The sequence below is a fragment of the Chamaea fasciata genome, unplaced genomic scaffold, assembly GCF_029207755.1.
Source record: "Chamaea fasciata isolate MVZ Bird 193981 ecotype frontalis unplaced genomic scaffold, bChaFas1.0.hap1 SCAF_134, whole genome shotgun sequence".
In the NCBI taxonomy this organism is placed as follows: domain Eukaryota; kingdom Metazoa; phylum Chordata; class Aves; order Passeriformes; family Sylviidae; genus Chamaea; species Chamaea fasciata.
The window spans coordinates 79,711-102,290 of NW_027094219.1; the positions used below are offsets into that span (position 1 = coordinate 79,711).

The window sequence follows — 22,580 nt, forward strand, 5'->3', positions numbered from 1 at the left end:
CCAAAACCGCCCCGGTATCCCCGATCCCCCCGTCCGCCCCTTCCGAGACCCCGGACCCCAAATCCGCCCCGGATCCCGGTCCCGGTCCCCCCCCGGTCTCTCCCGGTCCCGGCCCCGATTCCGCCCCTTAGCGCCCCGCGCCGCGGCCGTTCCGGTTTCCGGGACCATTTTTACGTCACGTCCGTCTCAGACCCCGCCTTCCCCGCCCGGGACCGCCGCGCTCCGCGGGCGCCGATTGGTCGGAGCGCACGCGCCGCCGCTCGCCGCGCTCCCATTGGCCGCCAGGGCGCCACGCCCACTGCCCGATGGGGCGAGCCGTCAATCAAAGCCTCGACAGCCAATGGGAGCCGCCGTTTGGAGCGGAAGTGAGGGGGCGGACCCGGAGGCGGCGGCGCCGGTGTCTCCTGGTGCTGCCGGTGCCGATCCCGGTGTCGGTGTCGGCGCCGATCGCGGAGATCTCGAGGCGGGGCCGATCCCGGCGGTGCCGATCCCGGTGGTGCCGATCCCCGTGCCGATCGCGCTCCCGCTGCCGGTGCCGGTGGCGGTCCCGGTGCGGCCATGCCGCGCTGGGCGCGGGGCTGGCCCGAGGCGCTCAAGGCCCGCGCCGCCCGGTACGCGCTGCAGCGCTGGCTCGGGCCCTTCCTGGAGGAGCCGCTGCGCCTGGAGCAGCTCGGGCTGGACCTGCGAGGCGGAACCGGGACCTTGCGGGAGCTGCGGCTGCAGGCGGCGGTCAGCGGGCACCGGGACACCGGGGGACAGCGGGGGGACACCGGGACACCGGCGGGACAGCGAGGGGACAGCGGGGGCCAGGAGGGGTCAGCGGGACAGCGGGGGGGGACAGCGGGACACCGGGGAGGGGACACCGGGGGAATAACGAGACACCGGGACACTCGCGGGGGATAGCGGGGGGACAGGAGGGGACAGCGGGACACCGGGGAGGGGACACCGGGGCAATAACGGGACACCGGGACGCTCGCGGGGGACAGCGGGGGAGACAGCGGGACACGGGGCTGGGTTTGGGAGCGGCTCTGGGCTGATTTTAGGGTGATTTTGGGGTCATTTTGGGCTGATTCCGGGTGATTTCGGGCTGATTTCGGGGCTGGGTTTGGGGTGGGTTTTGACTGATTTTTTGGGGTGATTTCGGGGTGATTCCGGGTGACCCCGGGCCCGTCCCGGGGGTCCCTGACCTCCCCGCCCCCCCCAGGCCGTGGACGAGCTGCTGGCGGGGGCGGGGGCGCCGCTGGAGCTGCGCGAAGGCGCCGTCGGCGCCGTGACCGTGACCGTGCCCTGGGCGGCGCTGGGCACCGAGCCCGTGCGGCTGCGGCTGAGCCGCCTGCGCCTCGTGCTGCGGCCCCGTGAGTGCCGCTGTCACCTCCCGGGGTCACCTGTCACTTCCCCAGAGTGCCACTGTCACCTGCCTGGGGTCACCTGTCCCTCCCCCCCGGATGTCACCTGTCATCTCCCGGGGTCACCTGTAACCCCCCGGGGTCACCTGTCCCGGTGTCACTTCCCCGGGTCACCTGTCCCCTCCTGGGGTCACCTGTCATCTCCCCCAGGATGTCACCTGTCCACCCCCCGGTGTCCGCTGTCCCCTCTGCCCAGTGCCTGTGTCCCCCCCTAGGCCCCTGGCCACCCCCTGCGGTGTTCCCTGTCCCCCCCATGTCCCCACAGTGTCCCCGATGTCCCCCGGTGACCCCCGTGTCTTCCCGTGTCCCCCCAGGTCGGGCGGGGTCGCCGGGCCCGGGGTCGCCCCCCCCGGGGGGGTCTCAGCGGGGCCGGGACCCGCCCCCGGAGCCGCCGCCGCTGGAGGGGCTGGAGGCGCTGGCGGTGACCATCGACACCGGTGACAGCGGGGACAACAGGGACAATGGGGACAGGGGGGGGGACGGGGGGACAGACAGAGAGGACAGAGGGGTCGGGAGGGGACAGTGGGGACAGACAAGGGACACCAGGGACAGGAGGGGACCGCGGTGTCCCTGCGGGAGGTGACACGGGGGGAGGGTCCTTGGTCGGGGGTGTGGGGGCCGCAGCTGACCCCGCCCCCCGTGTCCCCTCGCTGTCCCCTCGCTGTCCCCCCATGTCCCCCCCCGCAGTGCTGCGCCGCCTGCAGGTGCTGCTGGAGGACACGGAGCTCAGGGTGGAGCTGCCGCCGCAGCCCGGAGGGGGCCCGGGGGGGGCGCTGGAGCTGCACGTGCCCAGGTGAGGCCCGGGGGGGGCTCAGGTGTGTCCCAGGTGCCCCCCAGGTGTCTCAGGTGTGTCCCCATCCCCAGGGCCGAGTATGAGGACTCAGGGGGGGCTCTGGGGGTGTCCCCAGGTGTGTCCCAGGTGTCCCCAGGTGTGTCCCAGGTGTGTCTCAGGTGTCCCCCCTGTCCCCAGGGCCGAGTACGAGGACGGGGGGGGCTGCCCGGGCTGTGGCCCCCCCGCGGTGCTGCTCAAGGGGCTGCGGCTGCGGGACCCCCGGCTGCTGTGGCAGGAGCTGCCCCCGCCCTGGGCACAGGTATGGCTGTCCTCGATGTCCCCTCTGTGTCACCTGGTGTCCCCGGTGTGCCCTCAGTGTCCCCGATGTCCCCGCAGGTCCCCGTGTCCCCCCCGGTGCTGGGGGGGCTCCTCCCGGGCCCCTCGGAGCTGTGGCTGCGCCTGAAGCAGAACGAGGCCCTGCCAGGACCTGCGGTGGGGCCGGGGGGGGTTGGGGGGGAATGGGGGGAAGGGGGGGGCGGCTGAGGGGCGGCTGGGGGGGATTTGGGGGCGACTGGGGGGGTCGAGGGGGGGAATAGGGGCGGCTGGGGGTTCGGTTTTGGGGATTTCAGGGGATTTGGAGTCTTGTTGTTTGGGATTTCGGGGTTCTTGGGGTTTCATTTTCGGGGGTTTCGGGATTTCGGGGGTTTTGGGGTCCCATTTTCGGGGATTTCGGGGGTTTTGGGGTTTCGGGGGTTTTGGGGTCTCACTCCCGCCGTCCCCAGGTGGAGCTGGAGGGGAAGGTGGGGGCCTTGCACCTGCTGCTGCCCCCCCCCCTGCTGGGGACCCTGCGGGGGCTCCTGGGGGCCCTGGACCCCCCCGGTGAGTCCCCCCTGAACCCCGCCGACCCCCGGGGGGACCCCAAAAACCTGGAGGGGAGGGGCTGAGGCCTTGGGGAGGGTTGGGGTCTCCTGGGGGTTTTGGGGTCCCCCCAGGGGGGTTTGGGGTCCCTTGGGGATTTTTGGGGTGCCCCCGGATCCCTCCTGTGGGGGGGGGTTGGGGTCTCCCCGAACACCTGAGTTCTTTGGGGAGGGGTTGGGTTATTGGGGGGGGGTTGGGTTATTTGGGGGGGGGATTTGGGGGGGTAGGTTATTTTGGGGGGATTTGGGGGGGGTTTTGGGTGCTGGATTATTTTGGGGGGGGTTGGGGGCTCTGAGCGGCCGTGCCCCCTCCAGAGCCCCCCCCCGGGGGTCGCAGCCGCCCCCTGGGCCCCCAGGACCTGGCGCTGATTGAGCGGGAGCTGAGCCGGTGCTTGCGGGGGGGGGCGCGACCCCCCGAGCCCCCCCGGGGGAGACCCCGACAGCGGTGAGGGGGCGGGGCGGGTTTGGGGGGGCTCTGGGGTGAGTTTGGGGGGGCTTGGGGGGGCTCTAGGGTGGAATTTGGGGGCTGGGGTGGAGTTGGGGGGCTCGGGGGGGTCCAAGAGGGATTTTGGGGGTTTGGGGGGAGGGATTAGGGGTATTTTTGCGGGGCTCTGTGAGGGATTTTTTGGGTTTGGGGGGGGTTTAGGGGCGTTTGGGGCAGGGTTTGGGTGGGTTTTGGGGGCTTTAGGGGGGTTTGGGGGGATTTTTGGGGCGGGATTTTGGGGGGCTCCTCACCTGTTTCCCCCTCAGAGCTGTTCTACTCCATGACGGGGTCCCTGGGGGGGGGGGACGGCGCAGCCCCCCCTGGGGAGACCCCCGCGGGCAGCGGCCCCCCCAGCCCTGCTGTGAGTGGGGGATTTGGGGGGTCTGGGGGGTTTTTGGGGGGAGTTTGGGGGGATTTGGGGATTTTGGGGTCTGCAGGGAGAATCTCGGGGAGGTTTATTTGGGGTTTTTGGGGTGAGGATTTTGGGGGGAGGCTCATTTGGGGTCGGGGGGGGAGTTTGGGGGGGTTTTGGGGGGTTCTCGAAGGGGAATGGGGAGGTTAATTTGGAGGGGTGTCATTGGGGCCCGGGGGGTGATTTTGGGGGTTTATTGGGGGGCAGTTGAGTGCGTTTGTGGGGGGGAATTTTGGGGGGTGTCTGGGGGGGGGGGCCGCAATCCTGGTGTTTGACCCCGCCCCCTGCACCCCTCCCCCCCAGGGCAGCCCCCGGCGCCGCCACCCCTCCCCCCACAGCTCCGCCCCCCCAGGTGAGTGCGTGTGCGTCCCATGGGGGTGTCCCCAATGCTGGGGGGGTCTCGGGGGGTCCCTGGTGACCCTGGGGGGGGTCCCCAATCCTGAAGGGTGTCCCCAATGCTGGGGGGGATCCCTGGGGCTTCCCAATGCCCGGGGGTGTCCCTGGTGCCCGGGGGGGTCCGTGGGGGTCCCGGCGCCCCCCGGGGGTCTCAGCCGCTGTCCCCAGGCCGGGGTCCCCCGTGGCGGGGGGGCCTGAGGCTGCAGGTGACCTTGGGGACCGTCACCGCGGTGCTGCCCGAGCTGGGCGGGGCCCCCGACCCCGCCCACCAGCACATGTGGGCGGAGCTCTGCGACGGCCACGCCCACCCGGCATTGGATGACGCCCTGCCCTTCCCCCACCTCAGGTGAGGCTGCACCGCCTGTGTCCCCCCCGTGTCCCCCTGTGTCCCCCTAGTGTCCCCTCCATGTCCCCGGATTTGTCCTGCCATGTCCCCCCGTTTTCTTTCCTTGGTTTTTTCCCGTTTTTGCCCTTTGTTTCCCTGTTTTATTTTGTTTTCCATTATTTTTTCTCTTTTTTCCAATTCTGTCCCCCGTGACCAATCCAAGGCCCCGCCCCTGGTCCCCCCTTTGTCCCCTGGCCCCGCCCCCTCTGACCCCACCCGGCAGTGCCCCGCCCACTCTGACCCCACCCTACCCTGACGGCACGTCTCTGTGACCCCCGCCCCTCACTGACCCCGCCCCGTGTGGCCCCGCCCCCAGGCTGGAGGTGGGCGGGGCCCAGCTAGGGGTGGAGCCGGGGGGGCCCCGGGGAGGGCTCTCGCTGGCGCGTCTGGAGCTGCTGGAGGAGTTGCCGGGGGCGGAGCCACACCGGATACAGGTGGGCAGGGGCGGGTGTGGGTGGGGCTTGGGGAAGGTGGGGCCAAAAGGGAGGTGGGATATGTGGGTGTGGCCTGGACCTGGGCGTGGTCTGTGGAGGGCGTGGCCTGGCCCTTGGACACGACCAGGCGGTGGAGATAGAGGGAATGCACGTGGTCAGTCGCAAGAGGGAAATGGAAATGGCTGCGAGGGGCGTGGTGAACAGAAAGAGGCGGGGTCTGTCTGGGTGTGGCTGTAGAAGCGCGGCTCAAACGGGTGGAGCTTGTTTGGGTGCGGTTGTGAGGGTGGGGCATGCAACAGGGTGGGGCCTGTCTGGGTGTGGCAGTGGAGCGGGGCTCACAAAGGGGCGGTGGCTGTCTGGGTGTGGCTGCCCTGCCCATCCCTGGTCCCACCCCAGGTTCTGCGTTTCCCCGCCCCCCCGACCGACGGCCCCGCCCCCACCCAGCCCGTGCTGCGCCTCCGCTGGGGCCCCCCCGGCCCCGCCCCCCCCGGAGCCCCGCCCCTGCCCAAGGTGAGTGGGGGAGGGGGGGGCCCCACTGCCCCCCCCGGCAGGATTGGGGGAGGGGAGAGGGGCTTGTGGGACCCCGCCCCCTCTCCACCCCCGTGACGCCCCCGTGCCCACAGGCCCCGCCCCCCGCACTGGAGCTGGGGCTGCAGCTCCGCCCCCTCGAGGCTGACCTGGACCTGGGGCTGCTGGAGCGCCTCGGCCCGGCCCTCGACGCCCTCTTCGGCCACGCCCACGGCCAGGACGCAGCCACAGCGGAGGACACTCGCCCCGGGCATGTGAGCGGGGCTGGAAAACGGGGTGGGGTTTGTGGGGGAGGAGCTGTAAAGGGGAGGGGCTTGAGAGGGTGGGACTGAAGGGGACGGGCTTTGGGTGGGGCCAGTGAGGGCTGGGGGTGGGATTAGACCGAAGTGGGTGAGGCTCAGTCAATGGGTGTGGTTGGGGCGGGGCTCAATGTGGGCATTGCTTTACTGCGGTTCCTGGGCGTGTCCTGATGCTGCCCCGCCCTCCCAGGCGCTGTGGGCGTGGCCCCTGGTGCGGTGGGCGGCACCGGGGGCGGAGCTGAGGCTGTGGCTGCCCCTGACCGACCTTCGCCCCACCCCGTTCCGGGCTCCGCCCCCCCGGCTCCGCCCCGAGAGCCTCCGGGTGGGGCTGGGGGCGCCCCGAGGGTGGGCGGGGCCGGTGGGCGGGGCCTTGGCCTGCGACTGCCTGGATGGTGAGCGGGGGTGGGGCAACGGGGGGCGGGGCCACGGGGGAGGGGCCAGGGCAGGGGACACAGAGGCACATTGAGGGGACACTGCAGGGGACACTGGGGAGGGGACAGGGAGACAGGAGGGAAGGGGGGGACCCTGGGGGACAGGAGAGGGGACATGCGGGGGTGGCTGCGGGGGGACACGGGGGGTTGACAAGCCCGGGGACAACGAGCCCGGGGCGGCTGTGACAGGAGGGACACCCCGAGGGATGGTGGGGGGACAGGGGGGACATTCCTGGGGACGGGGTGGGGGGACACACACCTGGGGGTGGAGTGGGGGCACAGCCGTGACCCCTGGTGACCTCGTGACCCCCTGTGACCCCCGGTGACCCCTGTGACCCTGGTGTCCGCAGTGACGTACGAGGCCCAGGACATGGGGACCCTGCCCGTGCTGAGAGCGGAGCCGGGGCCCGGCCCGGGGGGGGCCTGCAGCGTCCCCACGTGAGGGGGCCTGGGGGGGCCTGGGGGGTCCTGGGGGGTCCTGGGGTGCCCGGGCGGGTCTGGGGGGCCTGGGGGGGCACTGGAAGGGATTGGGGGGGTTCCGGGAGGCACTGAGGGGACAATGGGGGACACTGGGGAGCACTGGGGGTCCTGGGGGTTTGGGGGGGGCACCCTCGGGGGCCCTGAGCTGGGGAGGGGCAGCCCCGGTGGTTCTGTTGGGTGGGGAAGGGGAGAGATCTTTGGGTCAGTTTTTGGGGGGAATCGTTGGACCCCCGGGGGATTTGGGGGGGGGATTTGGGGGTTCCTTTCCCACCCCCCCACCCCGTGCTGACCCCTCCCTCCCCCCATATCCCCCAGGCTGGAGGTGACAGTGGCCGAGGCCCCCCCACGGGGTCCCCCCGCGCCCCCCCCGACCCCCTTCTCCGCCCGGCGCAGCATCTACGAGAGCCACGAGGTGGGGACCCCTCCCCAGATTCCCCGGGGGGGCTTCGGGGGGTCCCTGAGCCCCCCCGGGACCCCCAGCGCCCCCTCCCCTCCCCCCCCAGCTGGTGCTGCCCGGGACCCCCGAGGAGTTGGGGGCATTCGTGGGCGGGGCCGTGGGCGGGGCCCCTTGGACGCTGCAGGTGACGCTGCCCCGAGCCCACCTGAGCCTGAGCCCCCCCGAGCTGCTGCAGCGCCTCTACAACAGGTGAGGGGGGGCACACCTGGGAGGGCTCAGGTGAGGGGGGACACACCTGGGGGGGGCTCCAGTGAGGGGGGGGCACAGCTGGGGGGTCTCAGGTGAGGAGGGGACACACTTGGGAGGGCTCAGGTGAGGGGGGACACACCTGGGCACCCCCTGAGTCCCCCCAGACCCCCCCCAGGATCAACAACGATCTCCTGCTCTGGGACCCCGCCGGCCCCGCCTTCTCGGAGAGCCCCGCCCCCTCCAGCGACCACGCCCCTTCGGATGAGCCCGCCCCCTCAGAGGGCACCGCCCCCTCGGGAGGCCCCGCCCCTTTCAGGCCCTGCAGGTCCGCGCTGGGCACAGGTGAGACCCGGGGACCGCTCCCCAAAATCCGGGGTGTCCCCAAACCCCGGGGTGTCCCCAAACCTCAGGGCCCCCCTGACCCCCGCGCTGTCCCCCAGACTCAGAGGAGGAGGAGGAGGAGGACGAAGGCCCTGGGGGGTCCCCGCAGGACCTTGGGGACACTGGGGACCTTGGGGACCCCCCCGGGCCCCCCCAGAGTGGCGGCGCCATCGTTGTCACCGTGCCTTGGGGACGTGTCACCGCCGACTGTCCCCCCGTGGTGAGGGACGGGCCTGGGGTCCCCCGTGTCCCCAGTTGTCACTCTGTGTCACCCAGTTGTCACCCCTGGTGTCATCCCTGTGTCCCTTCCCTGTCCTCTCCGTGTCACCCTGTATCACCTCGTGTCCCTTTGGGGTCCTCTGTGTGTGTCACCACGGGTCCCCAGCCGTCACCCCGGGTCACCCAATTGTCACCCTGTGTGTCACTGTGGGTCGCCGTGTGTCACCCAACTGTCACACAGTGTCACCCCAAGTCACCCCGCGGGTCCCCGGGTTTGTCCTGTGTCGCTTTGGGGTCCCCTTGGGTCCTTTTCTGTCCCCTCTGGGCTCCCCCCGGTGACCTTGGGGTGTCCCCAGGGGGTGTCCCCGGGGGTTGGAGGGGCATCACGTGACCCGTTTTTGGGGTGTCCCCAGGGCGGGGTCGCGGGGTCGCGGCTGGTGCTGGAGCTGGGGGAGGGGCGGCTGTGTGTCCTCCCCCGCCCGGGGGGACTCCGGGGGCTGTCCCGGGCCTGCGTCGACCTGCGGAGCCTCATCCTTCTGCACGGTACCCCCGGACCGGGGGGGCAAAAACGGGGAGACCCCCACACCGGGGAGGGGCAAAAACGGGGGGGGCAAAAACGGGGGGGACCTCAAAAATGGAGGGACCCCAAAAATGGGGGGGCTCAAAAAGAGGAGGAGAAACAAAACTGGGAGGCGGGAGGGGTCCACAAAGGGGGGGGGGGGGGCGGCTGAAAATGGGGGAGGGGCGCAATTCACTCGGGGGGGGCCCAGGGGGAAGGGGGGTGGGGAAGGAGTCCTGGTTTTGGGGGGTCCCTGGTTTGGGGGGGTCTCTGGTTTGGGGGGCCGTGCCCCGTTTTGGAGTCCCCTAGCCCCTCCCCCCCGTGCCCCCCCCAGGCCCGGTGCCCGCCGAGGGGGAGGGGCCGCCCCCCCCCCCTGCACCCCACCCTGGTGCCCTGGGACGAGCCCGCGCCCCCCCCCCGGCGCCTCCCCCCCGGCGCGGATGTTGGCGCTGGCCATGGGGGGCACCCTGAGCCCCCGCGGGGACAGCAAGGTGGGACACCGGGGACACGGGGGGGACAACGGGGGGGACACGGGGGGACACGGGGGCACGGGGGGGACACGGGGACAGCAAGGCGGGGACACTGGGGTACACGGGGGACACCGTGGGGACAGTGAAGTGGGGACACGGGGGGGCACCGGGGTCAGCGGGGACATGGAGGGACACGGGGACAGTGGGTGGGGGACACGGTGGGGACACGAGAGCCCGGGGGGGAAATGAACGTGGGGGACTGAGGGGACATTGGGGAACTTTGGGGAACATCCGGGGACACTGGGGGACATTGGGGGGCACGGGGAGGGGCAGGAGGGACATCGGGGACACGGCTGGGGCAGGGCTGGGGGGACATTGGAGGGGCGGGGGCTGCCGGGGACCCCCCCGTGTCCCCCCTCAGTGTCCCCGCGGTGTCCCCGCTGTCCCCAGGAGCTGGTGGTGGCCGTGGCGCTCGAGGGGGTGATGCTGCGGCACCACCCCGACCCCCCCGGGACCCCCTGGTACAGCCAGGTGAGGGGAGGGACATCGGGGGGCCCGGGTTTTGGGGTCCCCGGGTTTGAGGGGCTCATTTCGTGAGGGTTCGGCTGGGGGGGGTTGGGGTTCTCATTTTTGGGGTTCCCGTTTTTGGGGGTCCCGTTTTTGGGGGTCCCGTTTTTGGGGCTTTTTCCTCGTTGCCGTTTTTGGGGTGGTTTAGGACCTGTCGCTGTTGGAGGTTTCCCATTTGGGGGTTTTTTTGGGGGGGTTTCACGTTTTGGGGCCCTTTGGGTCGGTCCTGTTTTGGGAGGAAAATTTTGTTTTTTTTTTTTGAGGATTTCCCGTTTCCGGGGTTTCCCTTTGGGGTTTTGTTGCCCCCGGGGTGTTCCCGGGGTCACTTTGGGGTCCCCCCGCAGCTGCTGGCCCTGCTGGCCCTGGAGGACGAGCCGGTTTTGGGGTACACGCCCCCCACGCCCCTGACCCAGCTGCACCTGCACCTGCAGCGCTGCGGCCTCGATTACAGGTGGGCACTCCGAAAACGGGAGTGGGCGGGGGACCCCGAAATGGGGCACTTTGGGGGGGGCCATCGGTCCCTTTTTGGGGGGTTCCTGCATTTAGGGTCCCCTGAGTGGGACACCCCAATGTGGGGGTGTTGGGGAGGGGGCGCCCCGATCCCGGGGGATCCCGGGGTCCCAGAGGGGGGGGGATCACCCCGATCCCTTTTCCGGGGCGTGACCCGGATTTTGGGGTCCCCCCCAGGCCGCCCCTCCCGCTGCGGGTGCTGGTGACAGCGGAGACCCTGAGTGTCACCTGCGGGAGCGGCCCCGACCCCCGCCCGGGGGGGCTCAGGTGGGCTGGGGGCTGCGGGGGGTGGTTTTGGGGGTCAGGGAGGGGTTTGGGGGGTCCCGAGGGATCTGGGAGGGGTCCTGGGGAGTTTTTGGGAGTCTTGGAGGAGTTTGGGGGGGCGGGGGGGTCTTTGGGGGGGTCCCCGGGGTTTTTTTTGGGGCTCCCTGGGGGTTTTGGGGCTCCTGGGGGGCGGTCGGGAGGTTCCGAGGGGATCTGGGGGGGCCCGGGGGGGTTTAGGGCTGCAGCTCCCAGCGGTTTTTTGGGGCTCCCGAGGGTGTTTTGGGGCTCCCCAGGGGGTTTTTGGGGACTCCTGCCCCCCGTGAGCCCCCCCGTGCCCCCCCAGGCTGTTGGTCGATGATGGCTCCGTGTTCCTGAGCGAGCGCTGCGGGGGGGGCGCCCTGGACCTGCAGAGGGGTAACGGCCCCCCCCGAGCCGGGACCCCCAGGACCCCTCCGGGACCCCCCGGGACCCCTCTGAGACCCCCGGGACCCCCCCGGGACCCCTCTGAGACCCCCGGGACACCCCCGGGACCCCCCGGGACCCCTTTGAGATCCCCGGGACCCCCCCGGGACCCCTCTGAGACCCCCGGGACACCCCCGGGACCCCCCGGGACCCCTTTGAGACCCCCGGGACACCTCTGAGACCCTCGGGACCCCCCGGGACCCCTTTGAGACCCCCGGGACCCCCCTGGGACACCTCTGAGACCCCCGGGACCCCCCGGGACCCCTTTGAGACCCCCGGGACCCCCCCCGAGCTGGAACCCTTCCAGGACCCTTCTGAGACCCGCCCGCGGAGATTCGGGGGTGTCGGGAGGGTCCCGGCGGGGGGGTCACGGCGGTGCCCCCCCAGATTTCGTCTCGGTGCTGGACGTGGATTTCCTGGAGCTGCAGCTGAGCACCGGGCGGGGGGGGGCGGCCGGCGAGGGGGGGGCGGTGAGTGGGGGCCGGGGGGGGTCGGGAGGATTTTGAGGGCGATCCTGGGGGCCGGGGGGGGTCCCGGGGGGGGGGTCGGGGCACTTCGGGGCCGCGGGGATTTGGGGAGACCCCCCCCCGGGCCCCCCCAGGAGCTGCTGGGGCTGGGGGGGGCCTGAGGGTTTGGACTGGGGGGGGGCGGTGGGGGCGTTTATGGGGGTCCGGGGGGGTTCGGGGGGGGGGGGTCAGGTGGGGTCCGGAGTGTTCAGGGGGGGTCGGGGCGGGTTCGGGGCGGTTCGGGGGGGCTCGGGCAGGTCCGGGGGGGCTCGGTGCCATTCCCGTGCCCCCCCCCCCCGCCCGCAGGCCCCCTCCGAGGAGCTGCTGGTGGCCCCCGCCCGCCTGCGGGGCCGCACCTGCGCCGACAGCGCCGCCGCCATCGCGCGCCTGCTGCGACACCTGGGGACCCCCCCGGGACCCCCCCCCGGGACCCCCCCGCGGCCACGGGCCCGCCCCCGGCCCCCCCGCGCCCCCCGAGAGACCCCCGGGACGGCCCGAGCCCCCCCCGGGGGGAGAGCAGGTGGGGTTGGGGGAGGAAAATGGGGCGGGGGGGGGAATGGGGACACCAATTGGGGCTGGGGGGGCACACGGGGCCCCTAGTGCCCCTCCCCCAACTCCGCTCCCCCCCCAGGGCCCCCCCGCGCCCCCCCCCCGCCCCCATCAACCAGCAGGACCTGATGGACGCCCTGAGGGACGCCCCCGGGACCCCCCCCGGGGACCCCCGGACCGCCGGTATGGGGGGGGATTTGGGGAGGGGGGTTATTGGGGGCTAAGGTTGGGGCTGGGGGCGGATTTGGGGTCGCGGGGGTTATTTGGGGTCTGGGGGGGGTTGGGGGGGCGGGGGGGCCTATTTTGGGATCCAGGGGGGTCATTTGGGGTCTGGGGGTGTTACTTGGGGGTTCGGGGGGCCGTTCTGGGTCCGGGGGGGTTATTTGGGGTCCGGGGGGGCCGCTCTGGGTCGGGAGGGGCTCTGACACCCCCTCTCGGCCCCAGCCCAGGCCCCGCCTCCCCCGGCCCCGCCCGTGTCGCTGTACCTGTTCCCGGGGGAGGGGGGCGGCCCCGCCCGGGCCCCCCCCGCGGCCCCCGAGCCCTCCCCGCCCCCTCGGGGGAGCAGCCCCGACCCCGACCCCGATCCCGAGGGGTTCTGCGTCCTGGAGGCCCCCGAGACCCCCGAGGCCGTGAGTGGGGCTGGGGGGGGGCCGGGGGGGCTCTGGGGGGAAACCCGGGTGACTTTGGGGTGTCCCTGTCCCCCCTTGACACCCCCGGGTGACACTGGGGGTCCCCGGGTGACATTTGGGGTGTCCCAGGGTGACGTTTCGCTGTCCCCAGCCCTGTCCCTGTCCCCAGGCCAGCCCCCGGGTGACGTTTGGGTGACCGGGAGTGACATTTCGGTGTCCCCGGGTGACATTTGGGTTCACTGGGGGGTCTGTGGGTGGCACCTGGCTGTCCCCAAGCTCTGTCCCCATCCCCAGGCCGCCCCCAGGTGACACTGGGGTGACATTTTGGTGCTATCCCGTCTGTTCCCGGGCCGCCCCCTGTGTGACATTGAGGTGACCAGGGGTGACCGTGGGCTGTCCCCAGGTGACACGTGGGTGGCACTGGGGTGTCCCAGGGTGACATTTCGGGGTCCCCAGGTGACATTGGGGTGCCCCAGGGTGACATTTCGGTGTCCCCAGGCCGCCCCCTGTGTCCGCTGGCTGGCCCCTGGCCCCCTGCGGGTCCTGCCGGGACATTTCGGGGTCCCGCGGGGGGAGCGGGACCGGCTGCGCGCCCCCCCGGGGCTGCCCCCGCCCCGCGCACGCCTCGTCCTGCGCGACCTGAGCCTCACCTGGGCGCTCTTCGGGGGGCGGGACTTCGGGCCCGGCCCCGCCCCGCACAGGTGGGACACGCCCGGGGGTGGGGCTGGGCTGGGACACATCCGGGGGTGGGGCTGGGGGACACGCCCATGGGTGGGGCTGGGTGGGTGCATCCGTTTATGGGACACGGCCGAAACTGGGAGGGGCTTGTGTGGGTGTGCTAGGGGAATGGACACGCCCCAGACCACGGGGGCGGGGCTGATGGACAGGGGTTGTGTGGTGGGCGTGACCGGGGGCCTGTGGGTGTGTCCGCATTGTCCCCGCCCGCGCAGGCCCCGCCCCCGAAGCGCTGGTCCCGCCCCCCCGCGGTGGCGCAGCCGGGGGGGCCCCGGGAGGGTCCCGGAGCAGCTGATGGAGCTTCACCTGGGCAAGGTGAGGGGTCAGGGGGTCACCTAGGCAAGGTGAGAGGCTGGGGAGGGGTCTGAGGACTGCACTTGTCACAGGTGTCATGGGTTCACAGGGGTCACGGGGTCGCAGGGGGCATGGGGGGATTCGGGGGTCCCGGGGTGGTCCTGGGGGGGGATCGGGGGGGGGGAGAAGGTGTGGGTGAGGCGGGGTTTGGGGTCCCGGGAAGGGGTTTGGAGTCGGGGGTTTTGGGGGACTGGGGGGGATCGAGGATCTCGGGGTGTATTTTGGGGTCCCGGGGTGTTTTTGGGGTCTCGGGGTGTATTTTGGGGTCCAGGGGTGTTTTGGGGTCCCGGCGTGGATTCTGGGGGGTCCCGGGGCTGTTTTGCGGGCCCGGCGGTGCCGCAGCCCCCCCATGCTCCCCTCCAGGTGTGCCTGCAGCACGAGACGTACGCGGCCGAGGCCGGGGGGGCGGCGGGGGGGTCCCGGGGGGGCCCCCTGGGCCCGGGGGAGGTGCCCACGTCCCGCCTGGTGCTGCTGGTGCCGGAGCTGGAGCTGCGCGACCGCCTGGGGGGGGGCACCGCGCCCCCGTTCCTGTGCCGGCACCCCCGCGGGGCGCCCCCCCCCGCAGCCCCCCACGGTACCGACACCCCCGGATCGTTGAACCCCCCCCGAACCTGAGACCCCCCCCCAAAACCCGAGATCCCCGAACCTGTGACCCCCCAGAACTGTGACCCCCCCAAAACCCGAGACCCCCGAACCTGTGACCCCCGAACATGAGACCCCCCCCAAAACCTGAGACACCCCCCCCCGAATCTGAGACCCCCCCCCAAAAACCCGAGACCCCCGAACTTGTGACCCCCCGGAACTGTGACGCCCAAACATGAGACTCCCGAAAACCTGAGACACTCCCCCCCGAACCTGAGACCCCCCCCCCAAATCTGTGACCCCAAATGTGGCACCTCCCAAATCCCCTAAATGTGACCCCCAACCCTGCCCTCCCCCCGTCCTGGGACCCACCCCAAATCTGACCCCAAACCTTCCCCTCGAAACTCCCTCAAAGCTGATCCCTCCGATCTAAAGCCCCCCATTCCTGCCCCCCATTTCTCCTGACCCCCCGTGTCCCCCCCAGCTCTGGGTGAAGGCCCTGCGGGTCCTGCCCCACCCGCCGCCCCCCGGGGGGGTCCCCGAGTGCTGCCTCAGGGTCACCCTGACCCCCCTGCGCCTGCACATCGACCAGGTGGGCCCGGGGGGCACGGGGGGGGGGCCGGGGGGGATCCTGGGGGGGTCCTGGGGGTGTCCTGGGGGGGCACGGAGGGTCCTGGTGGGGTCCAGGGATCCCAGGGTGCTCCTGGGGGGTCCTGAGGTTCTCGGGAGGGTCTTGGAAGGGAGTGGGGGGGTCCTGGGTAGGTCTGGGGGGGCCGTGGGGGGGTCTTTGATGGGGTTTGGGGGGTCTTTGGGGGGCTTTGGGGGAGTGTGGAGAGTTCTGGGGGCTCTTTTGGGGTCTCGGGGGGGGTCTCACGCCCTCCTTGCCCCGCCAGGACGCGCTGATCTTCCTCAGGGATTTTGCCAGCGGCTTCATCGCCCACCTGAGCCCCCCCCCGGGGCCGCCCCCGGGACCCCCGCCCGGTACCGGCACGGGGGGGAGGGGCGGGGGGGCACGGGGGGGAGGGGCACGGCAGGTTCGGGGTCCCCTCACTGTGTCCCCCCTCCCCCCCCCCCCCCGCTTTTGCAGCCCCCCCCGGGGTCGGGGACCCCCCCCGGCCGGAGCCGCCCCCGGAGGAGGACCCCGAAACAGAGACCCCCCCGATCTACTTCCGGTGGGGACATTGGGGTCACTGGGGACAGTGGGGGGGACACTGGCGGGACACTGGGGACACTGGGGAGCGGGCTGGGGGGGACACTGGGTGGGACTCGGGGGGGACACTGGGGACACCGGAGACACTGGGGGGGCACTGGTGGGGACAATGGGGACAGTGGGGAGGACTGGAGGGGAACACGGGGGGCGTGGGGAGGGAACTGGGCTGTTCCCGGGCTGTCCCCGTGTCCCTGGGGATGTCCCCGGGGCTATTCCCGGGCTGACGGCGCTGTCGCTGTCCCCAGCGAGTTCCGGTTCACGGCCGATGTCCCCGTCTGGCTGGATTACCGCGGCAAGCGCGTCACCATGGAGCAGGTGACAGGCCGGGGGTGACAGCCCCGCACATCATCCCCCGGTGCCACCGTGCCCCGATGGGGCCACCCCTCTCCCCAATGACGGTGTCCCCTCACTGTTCCCTCACTGTCCCCTAACTGTCCTCTCTGTCCCCTCGCTGTCCCCTCACTGTCCCCTCTCTGTTCCCCTCACTGTCCCCTCACTGTCTCCTCTGTCCCCTCGCTGTCCTCTCACTGTCCCCTCTGTCCCCCTCACTGTCCCCTCGCTGTTCCCCTCACTGTCCCCTCACTGTCTCCTCTGTCCCCTCGCTGTCCTCTCACTGTTCCCTTTCTGTCCCCCTCACTGTCCCCTCGCTGTTTCTTCTCTATTCCCTGTGTTCCCTGTGTCCCCTCGCTGTCCCCTCCCTGTCCCCTCTGTCCCCTCACTGTCTCCTCTGTCCCCAGGGCGCCCTGGCCGGGATCCTGATCGGGCTCGCGCGGCTCAACTGCTCCCAACTGCGGCTGAAACGGCTCTGCCACCGCCAGGGGTGGGACAGGGGACACGGGGGAGACACGGGGACATGGGGGGACACGGGGGGACACGGGGGACACTGGGGATAGCAGGGACACGGGGGGGACACGGGGGACATTGGGGACGGGGGGACAAAGGGGCCGGTGGGGGCCTGGGGGTCCCGCGTGTCCCCAGACTCACCAATCCTGTGTCCCCCCACGTCCCCTCCCCATGTCCCCGCTGTCCCCGCTGTCCCCGCAGGCTGCTGGGGCTGGGCCGGGTCGTGTCCTACGCGGTGTCCGAGTGGCTTCGGGACATCCGGTGTCACCAACTGCCGGGGCTGCTGGGGGGGGTGGCGCCCGTGCACGCGGTGCTGCGGCTCTGTGAGTGTCCCCAATGTCCCCAGTGTCCACCAGTGCCCCCAATGTCCCCAGTGTCCCCAGTGTCCCCCAGTGCCCCCAATGTCCCCAGTGTCCCCCAGTGCCCCCAATGTCCCCAATGTCCCCAGTGTCCCCCAGTGCCCCCCAGTGCCCCCAATGTCTCCAATGTCCCCAGTGTCCCCAGTGTCCCGAATGTCCCCCAGTGTCCCCGTGTCCCCCCAGGGCGGGCTCTCCGGGACCTCCTGCTGCTGCCGCTGCTGGGGGGGGGGTCCCGGGGGGGTGACACGGGGGGTGACCCGCGGTGTCACCGCCCTCGGGGCCGCCTCGGCCAGCGCCGCCATCGGGCTGGGGACGAGGCTGCTGCGGGCACTGCAGGTGGGCGACCCCCGGACCCCCCCCCGGACGCCCCGGGACCCCCCCAAATCCCCCCGGGGGTGTCGGGCGGTCCCCGCTGTGTGTGGGGGGCCCGGGCCGTGACCTTTGACCCCCCCCAGGCTCTGGCCGAGGCCCTTTATGGACTCGTGGCCCCCCCGGGCCCCCCCCGGCTCCTCCCGGCCCCCCCGGAGCCCCGCGGCCGGCGGCACCAGCACCCCCCAGTACGGACCAGTAGGGACCAGTATGGGCGGGGGGGCTGCGGGGGTTCCCAGAATGAGGGGGGGGCAGCTGGGAGGGGTCCAGTTTAGGGTGGGGGTCCCAGTTTGGGGTGGGGGGTCCCAGTCCGGGGTCGGGGGCTCCCGGTTCCCCCCAGGGGTCCCCGTGCCCCTCCCACTGCCCCCCCCTTTCTCTCCCCAGCGCCCCCCCGGCACGAGGAGCGGCCCCGCCCCCACCGAGGGACTGGGGGGGGCCGCGCCCCCCCCCCGCGGCCCCGCCCCCAATAAACTGGGACAGACTGGTTCTTACTGGGCCGGGACTGGTTTTTACTGGTTTTTATTGGGGGGGCTCCGGGGGCCCACGCGCGCGCGCGGGGGGGCGGGGCAGGAGCGGCGCGTCCCCGCCCCGCTGTGACGTCACGACAACGTAGATGACGTCATCGCTGTGCGGCGCGCGAGGAGCGCGCGGGACGGCGCCGGTCGGTGGGGGAGGGGCGGGCGGGGAGGGGGGAGGGGTCCGGGGGGTCCGGGGGAGGGGGGAGGGGCCCCCCGATGGGGGGAGGGACCGGAACTGCCCGGGGGGGCGGGGGAGGGGCTCCCAGTACGGCCCAGTTTGGGGACCGGGGGTTCCCAGTTCGGTGCGCGGGAGGAGCTCGGAGATCTCCCGGTTTGGGCTGGGGTGGGGACAGGGGGCTCCCAGTTTGGGGATCAGGGGCTCCCAGTATGGCCCAGTTTAGGGGCGGGGCGGTCCCAGTATGGCCCAGTCGGGGCTCAGGGGGTTCCCAGTGTGGGGTCCGCGTGTCTGGGGACACTTGGGGACACCAGGGACATTGGGAGACACCGGGGCCATGTGGGGACTCTGAGGACACCGGGGACATTTGGGGACCCCGGGGACATTGGGGCCATGTGGGGACATTTGGGGACCCCGGGGACACGGGCCCGCCCCGCCGCAGGGATGAGCAGCGACCTGGACGTGTTCGTGGGGAACACAACGCTGATCGATGAGGAGGTGTACCGGCTGTGGCTGGACGGGCACTCGGGTACGGCCGGGGACACCTGGGGACACACCTGGGGACACACCTGGGACAGCTGGGGACACCTGGGACACGGGGGCAGCTGGGGGCATGGCTGGGGACAGCTGGGGACACACCTGGGCACAGCTGGGGACACACCTGGGCACAGCTGGGACAGCTGGGGACACACCTGGGATACATCTGGCACACGGGGAACATGTCTGGGGACATTTGGGACAACTGGGACATGCCTGAATGCAGCTGGGGAATGCCCTGTGTCCCATGTCCCCACTGTCCCCGTGTCCCCCTGTCGCAGTGGCCGAGGCGGTGGCGCGGCGCCTGCGGGGCGGGGTCCTGGAGCGGGAGGGGACATCGGTGGCCGTCCTGCAGAGCGACACCCGCGACCACTACCGAACGTTCCAGATGCTGGAGCGGCTCCTGCACGCCCCCCCGCGGCTGCTGCAGCAGCTGCTCTTCCAGATCCCCCCCGAGCGCCAGGCGCTGCTGGTGCAGCGGTACTGGGGGGAATGGGGACACTGGGGACATTGGGACACGGGACACTGGGGGGACTGGGGACACTGGGGACATTTGGGACATTGGGGGACTGGGGACATTGGGGGACTGGGGGCCCTGCTGGTGCAGCAGTACTGGGGACACTGGGGGGGACTGGGAACACTGGGGGGACTGGGGACACTGGGGGGACCGGAGGGACTGGGGGACACTGGGGGCCCTGTTGGTGCAGCGGTACTGGGGACACTGGGGGGGACTGGGGACACTGGGGGAGGACTGGGGGCACTGGGGACACTGGGAGCTCTGGGGAAGCAGCCCCGAGGGGCTCGGGCGCAGTTTGGAAGCTTCAGGAGCAGATTTTGGGGCTTGGGGTGGGGTTTTGGGGGTTTTTTGGGATCCCCTCAATTCCAGGCCCCCCCCAGGTTTTTGGGGTTTCCCCCTGTTTCAATTCCCCCTCCCCCCGTTTTTGGGCTTCTCTCCCCGTTTTTGGGGCCCCCCAGGTACTATGCCTTCGACGAGGCGCTGGCCCGGGAGCTGCTGGGCAAGAAACTCTCCAAGGGCACCAAGAAGGAGCTGGACGAGGTCAGCGCCCGCACCGGGGTCGGGATCCGTAGCTGCCGCCGCCAGGTGGGACCCCAAAACCCGGGGGGGGAGCCCTGAAACGGGGGGAAGGGAAACGGGAGAGAAGCCCCAGAAACGGGGGAGAAAACCCCAAAAACCGGGAGAGAAACCCCAAAAAAGGGGAGAGAAAGCCCCCCAAAAATAGGGGACGAGAGCCCAGAAACGGGAGGAAACACCCAGAAATGGGGTAGGAAATCCCAGAAGTGAGGGGAAAGGGAAACGGGGCAGAAGCCCAAAACCAGGGGGAAGACCCCAAAAGTGGGGGGGGGCCTGGCCCTGCTGGGGAGGGCATTGACCGGGGTTTTGCAGGTCCTGGGGGGTCGTTGGGGTCCGGGGGGGGCCCTGGGGGGATTTTGGGGCGCTGACCTCCCCCTGCCCCCCCAGTTTGACAACTTCAAGAGGGTTTTCAAGGCTGTGGAGGAGCTGCGGGGGCCCCTGGCCGAGAACATCCAGCAGCTCTTCCTGCTGCCCCCATCCCTCGCCCGGTGGGTCCGCGGGGGTCTGGAGGGCTCTGGGGGGCCCTGGGGGGGGTTTGGGGGGTCCGGGGGGTTTGTCAGCAAACGCTGCCCTGCTTGGGGGGTTTGGGGACACCTGTGGGGAGGGGGGTTGGGAATTTGGGGAGGAGTGAGGGTGGGGTTGGGGGGTTTTGGGGTATGGGGGGGTTTGGGGGTTGCGGGGGCTGCCCGGGGGTTCCCCGGGAGCTCGGAACCCCCCTGACCCCCCGTTTTCCCCTCCCAGGGATTACGCCGCCATCGTGTTCTTCGCCAACAGCCGCTTCGAGACGGGCAAGCGGCGCCTGCAGTTCCTGAGCTTCGCCGACTTCGCCGCCTGTGCCCAGAGCATGATGGGCCACTGGAGCCAGGGGGCGCTGGGTGAGCCCCCGGGACCCCCAGGGGACCCCCTGTGACCCCCTGTACCCCCCGTGCCCCCTGTGACCCCCCTGTCCCCCCAGCGCCCGAGGCGGCCGAGCCCGACGGGGACCTGCCCAAGTCCTTCCTGCAGGACCTGAAGGAGCTGAAGGTGCTGGTGACAGACAAGGACCTGCTGGACCAGCACAAGAGGTGACACCCCCGGGATGGGGCCACCCCTGGGACAGGGACACCCCTGGGGAGCTGTTCCCTGGGACGGGGAGAGCACAAACAGGGACAGTCCAGAAATGGGCACCCCAAAACCCCCTCGGGCACCCCAAAAGCGGGCTCACTGCAACAGGGACCCCCCCAGAGCCCTGGGGTCCCCCTAAATCGGGCGGGTCCCCCCAAATCTCTGGGTTCCCTGGGACCTTCCTCATCTCCCCAAACCTTTGGGGAGCCCCCCAAAAGCCCCAGGTCCCCCCAAACCCGGGGACCTCCAGACTTTGGGTCTCTCTTGGGGTGGGGGCGGGGCTGCCTGGCCCTGGGGGGGGTCCCTGGTTTTTGGGGCGTCCTCGGCCCCCCCAACCGCCCCCTTCCCCCAGCCTGGTGTGCTCAGCCCTGCGGGGGAAGATCTCGGTCTACAACGAGCTCGAGGCCAATTTCAAGGTGAAGCCCCCCAAAAACGGGGTGTTCTCGGAGGGGGAGGGGCTGCCCCCAAAATCCTGGGACCCCCCTAAAATCCGGGAGGAGCCCCCGGGCAGGTCTGTGGGGGGAGGCTGGGGGAGGGGGGGATTCCCAGCACCGGGGTCCCCCCTGGGAGGGAAATTTAGCGATTGGGGGGGGGTCTCCAAACTCCTGAGAGCTCCCCGAGGTCCTGGGTCTCTTTTCTAGGGGGCCCTGGGGGTCCCGGGAGGAGGAGGGGAGTCCTGGTTTGGGGGTTCCCCAAAGTCCTGGGCCCCTCCCCAAAATTAGGAGGGATTCGGGTTGGGGTTGGCCCAGGGCGGGGTCCTGGGGTGGGGTCCCGGGTCCGGGGGATCCAGGGGGAGGGTCCTGGGTTTGGGGGGTCCCGCGGGGGGTCCCAGGTCGGGGGCTCCGCAACACCCCCCACCCCCCAGGCGCTGTCCCGGGCCCTGGTGAACGTGGGGGGGAAGTTGACCCACGCCCGCGACGTTCGGGATTTCTTCGTGGACCTGGTGGAGAAGGTGAGGGGGCCTCAAAATCGGGGACCCACAAAACCCCTGGGGCTCCTGGACTGGGAACCCCCGAACTGCGCCCCCCCTCCCCAAAATCCGGGTGTGTCTGGGGCCCCCCAGGTGATCGAGCCCTGCCGCTCCGACAAGTGGAGCCCAGGGGACCTGCGGCTCTTCCTCACCCAGTACACGGCGGCCCCCCGAAACCTGCCGGGCTTCAGGTGAGCCCCCAAAATAAGGAATCCCCCAAATCTTCCCCCGGCAGCCTTTAGGGGGACCCTAAAACCCCAAAACGGGGCTGGGCATGGTTTGAAACACCTGGGGGGGGTCCCCAAAAAGGAGGGACCCCCCAAACCTTTTCCCCCGTTGCCCTGCAGGCACCAGGCGCTGTGGGAGCGATACATGGCCGCGATCACGGCGTGTCTGCTGCGCATGTACCACGACTGACCTCGAGAATGGCCCCAAAAACGGCCCCAAAAAGTCCCCAAAAAGAGCCCCAAAAACGGCCCCAAAACCAGCAGGGACAGCCCCAAGAACGGGGCACCCCGAGGATGTGACACCCCTGGGAAATTAAAGGATCTGGCCCCTCCAAAACGGGGATGCCCCAAAAACGGGGCAGCCTCCAAACCCGGGACCCCAAAAAGGGGCGCAGGCCCCCCCAGGGATGGAGGATCAACATCCCAAAATTTGGGTATCTGGAGTCTGGGGGGTCCCTCAGAAATGGGGACCAGGACACCCCAAACCCAGAGGATCCGGAAGCGGCCACACCCCAAAATTCGGGACACTTGCAGTGGGGGGGGACCCCACAAAACGGGTGACACCCCAAAACTGGGACCCCCCTCCCACACCGGGACCCCCAACTCAACCACATGGAGAGTCCCCAAAATCGGAGGGGAGGGGGCGTCTGGCAACCCGAACCCCCCCGAAAAGGAGGAACCCCCCAAAGCTGGGGGCACCCCTCCCGTGTGACCCCAAAGTTGGGGTTCAATAAAGAGCCGGAAACGGAACCGAGCCGGGAGTGTCTGTGGGGGGGCGGAATTGTGGGAGAGGGGCGG

At 71.0% G+C, this 22,580-nt stretch overlaps 5 protein-coding genes across 8 annotated transcripts; all 5 read left to right on the top strand.

The window, feature by feature from the left end:
• The first annotated feature begins 480 nt into the window (after positions 1-480).
• Positions 481-3,559, top strand: LOC136304612 (autophagy-related protein 2 homolog A-like). Its single transcript, XM_066208102.1, has 8 exons — positions 481-729; positions 1,205-1,355; positions 1,721-1,843; positions 2,094-2,199; positions 2,377-2,497; positions 2,575-2,670; positions 2,961-3,057; positions 3,411-3,559. The coding sequence occupies exons 1-8, from the start codon at positions 559-561 to the stop codon at positions 3,542-3,544; spliced, it is 999 nt and encodes a 332-aa protein (XP_066064199.1). The 5' UTR covers positions 481-558; the 3' UTR covers positions 3,545-3,559.
• LOC136304610 (autophagy-related protein 2 homolog A-like) lies at positions 3,451-10,134 on the top strand. 2 transcript variants are annotated; one of them, XM_066208097.1, is made up of 17 exons: positions 3,451-3,540; positions 3,846-3,940; positions 4,295-4,343; positions 4,556-4,733; positions 5,089-5,206; positions 5,603-5,716; positions 5,830-5,988; positions 6,224-6,425; positions 6,815-6,902; positions 7,260-7,356; positions 7,448-7,590; positions 7,766-7,932; positions 8,031-8,191; positions 8,604-8,733; positions 9,084-9,240; positions 9,670-9,750; positions 10,050-10,134. In XM_066208097.1, the coding sequence occupies exons 2-15, from the start codon at positions 3,860-3,862 to the stop codon at positions 9,218-9,220; spliced, it is 1,824 nt and encodes a 607-aa protein (XP_066064194.1). In that variant the 5' UTR covers positions 3,451-3,540; positions 3,846-3,859; the 3' UTR covers positions 9,221-9,240; positions 9,670-9,750; positions 10,050-10,134. The 2 variants fall into 2 exon arrangements, with proteins under 2 accessions (XP_066064194.1, XP_066064193.1); XM_066208096.1 differs by lacking the exon at positions 3,451-3,540 and having other exon boundaries at positions 3,836-3,940.
• Positions 9,403-12,611, top strand: LOC136304615 (autophagy-related protein 2 homolog A-like). Its single transcript, XM_066208105.1, has 9 exons — positions 9,403-9,421; positions 9,641-9,750; positions 10,131-10,237; positions 10,474-10,563; positions 10,904-10,974; positions 11,233-11,492; positions 11,835-12,048; positions 12,160-12,260; positions 12,522-12,611. Exons 1-8 carry the CDS (start codon positions 9,403-9,405, stop codon positions 12,204-12,206), a joined length of 918 nt encoding a protein of 305 aa, XP_066064202.1. The 3' UTR covers positions 12,207-12,260; positions 12,522-12,611.
• Positions 12,206-18,380, top strand: LOC136304616 (autophagy-related protein 2 homolog A-like). Its single transcript, XM_066208106.1, has 14 exons — positions 12,206-12,260; positions 12,522-12,706; positions 13,205-13,407; positions 13,657-13,756; positions 14,159-14,369; positions 14,862-14,969; positions 15,271-15,358; positions 15,465-15,549; positions 15,833-15,902; positions 16,325-16,407; positions 16,973-17,125; positions 17,245-17,346; positions 17,543-17,819; positions 18,294-18,380. The coding sequence occupies exons 1-13, from the start codon at positions 12,206-12,208 to the stop codon at positions 17,753-17,755; spliced, it is 1,656 nt and encodes a 551-aa protein (XP_066064203.1). The 3' UTR covers positions 17,756-17,819; positions 18,294-18,380.
• Positions 18,053-22,053, top strand: FIBP (FGF1 intracellular binding protein). 3 transcript variants are annotated; one of them, XM_066208099.1, is made up of 10 exons: positions 18,055-18,380; positions 18,670-18,868; positions 19,364-19,445; positions 19,869-19,969; positions 20,223-20,356; positions 20,437-20,545; positions 20,938-21,001; positions 21,451-21,537; positions 21,649-21,746; positions 21,903-22,053. In XM_066208099.1, the coding sequence occupies exons 1-10, from the start codon at positions 18,245-18,247 to the stop codon at positions 21,970-21,972; spliced, it is 1,080 nt and encodes a 359-aa protein (XP_066064196.1). In that variant the 5' UTR covers positions 18,055-18,244; the 3' UTR covers positions 21,973-22,053. The 3 variants fall into 3 exon arrangements, with proteins under 3 accessions (XP_066064197.1, XP_066064196.1, XP_066064195.1); XM_066208098.1 differs by having other exon boundaries at positions 18,057-18,380; positions 19,364-19,490; XM_066208100.1 differs by lacking the exon at positions 19,869-19,969 and having other exon boundaries at positions 18,053-18,380; positions 19,364-19,490.
• The last annotated feature ends 527 nt before the right edge of the window (positions 22,054-22,580 follow it).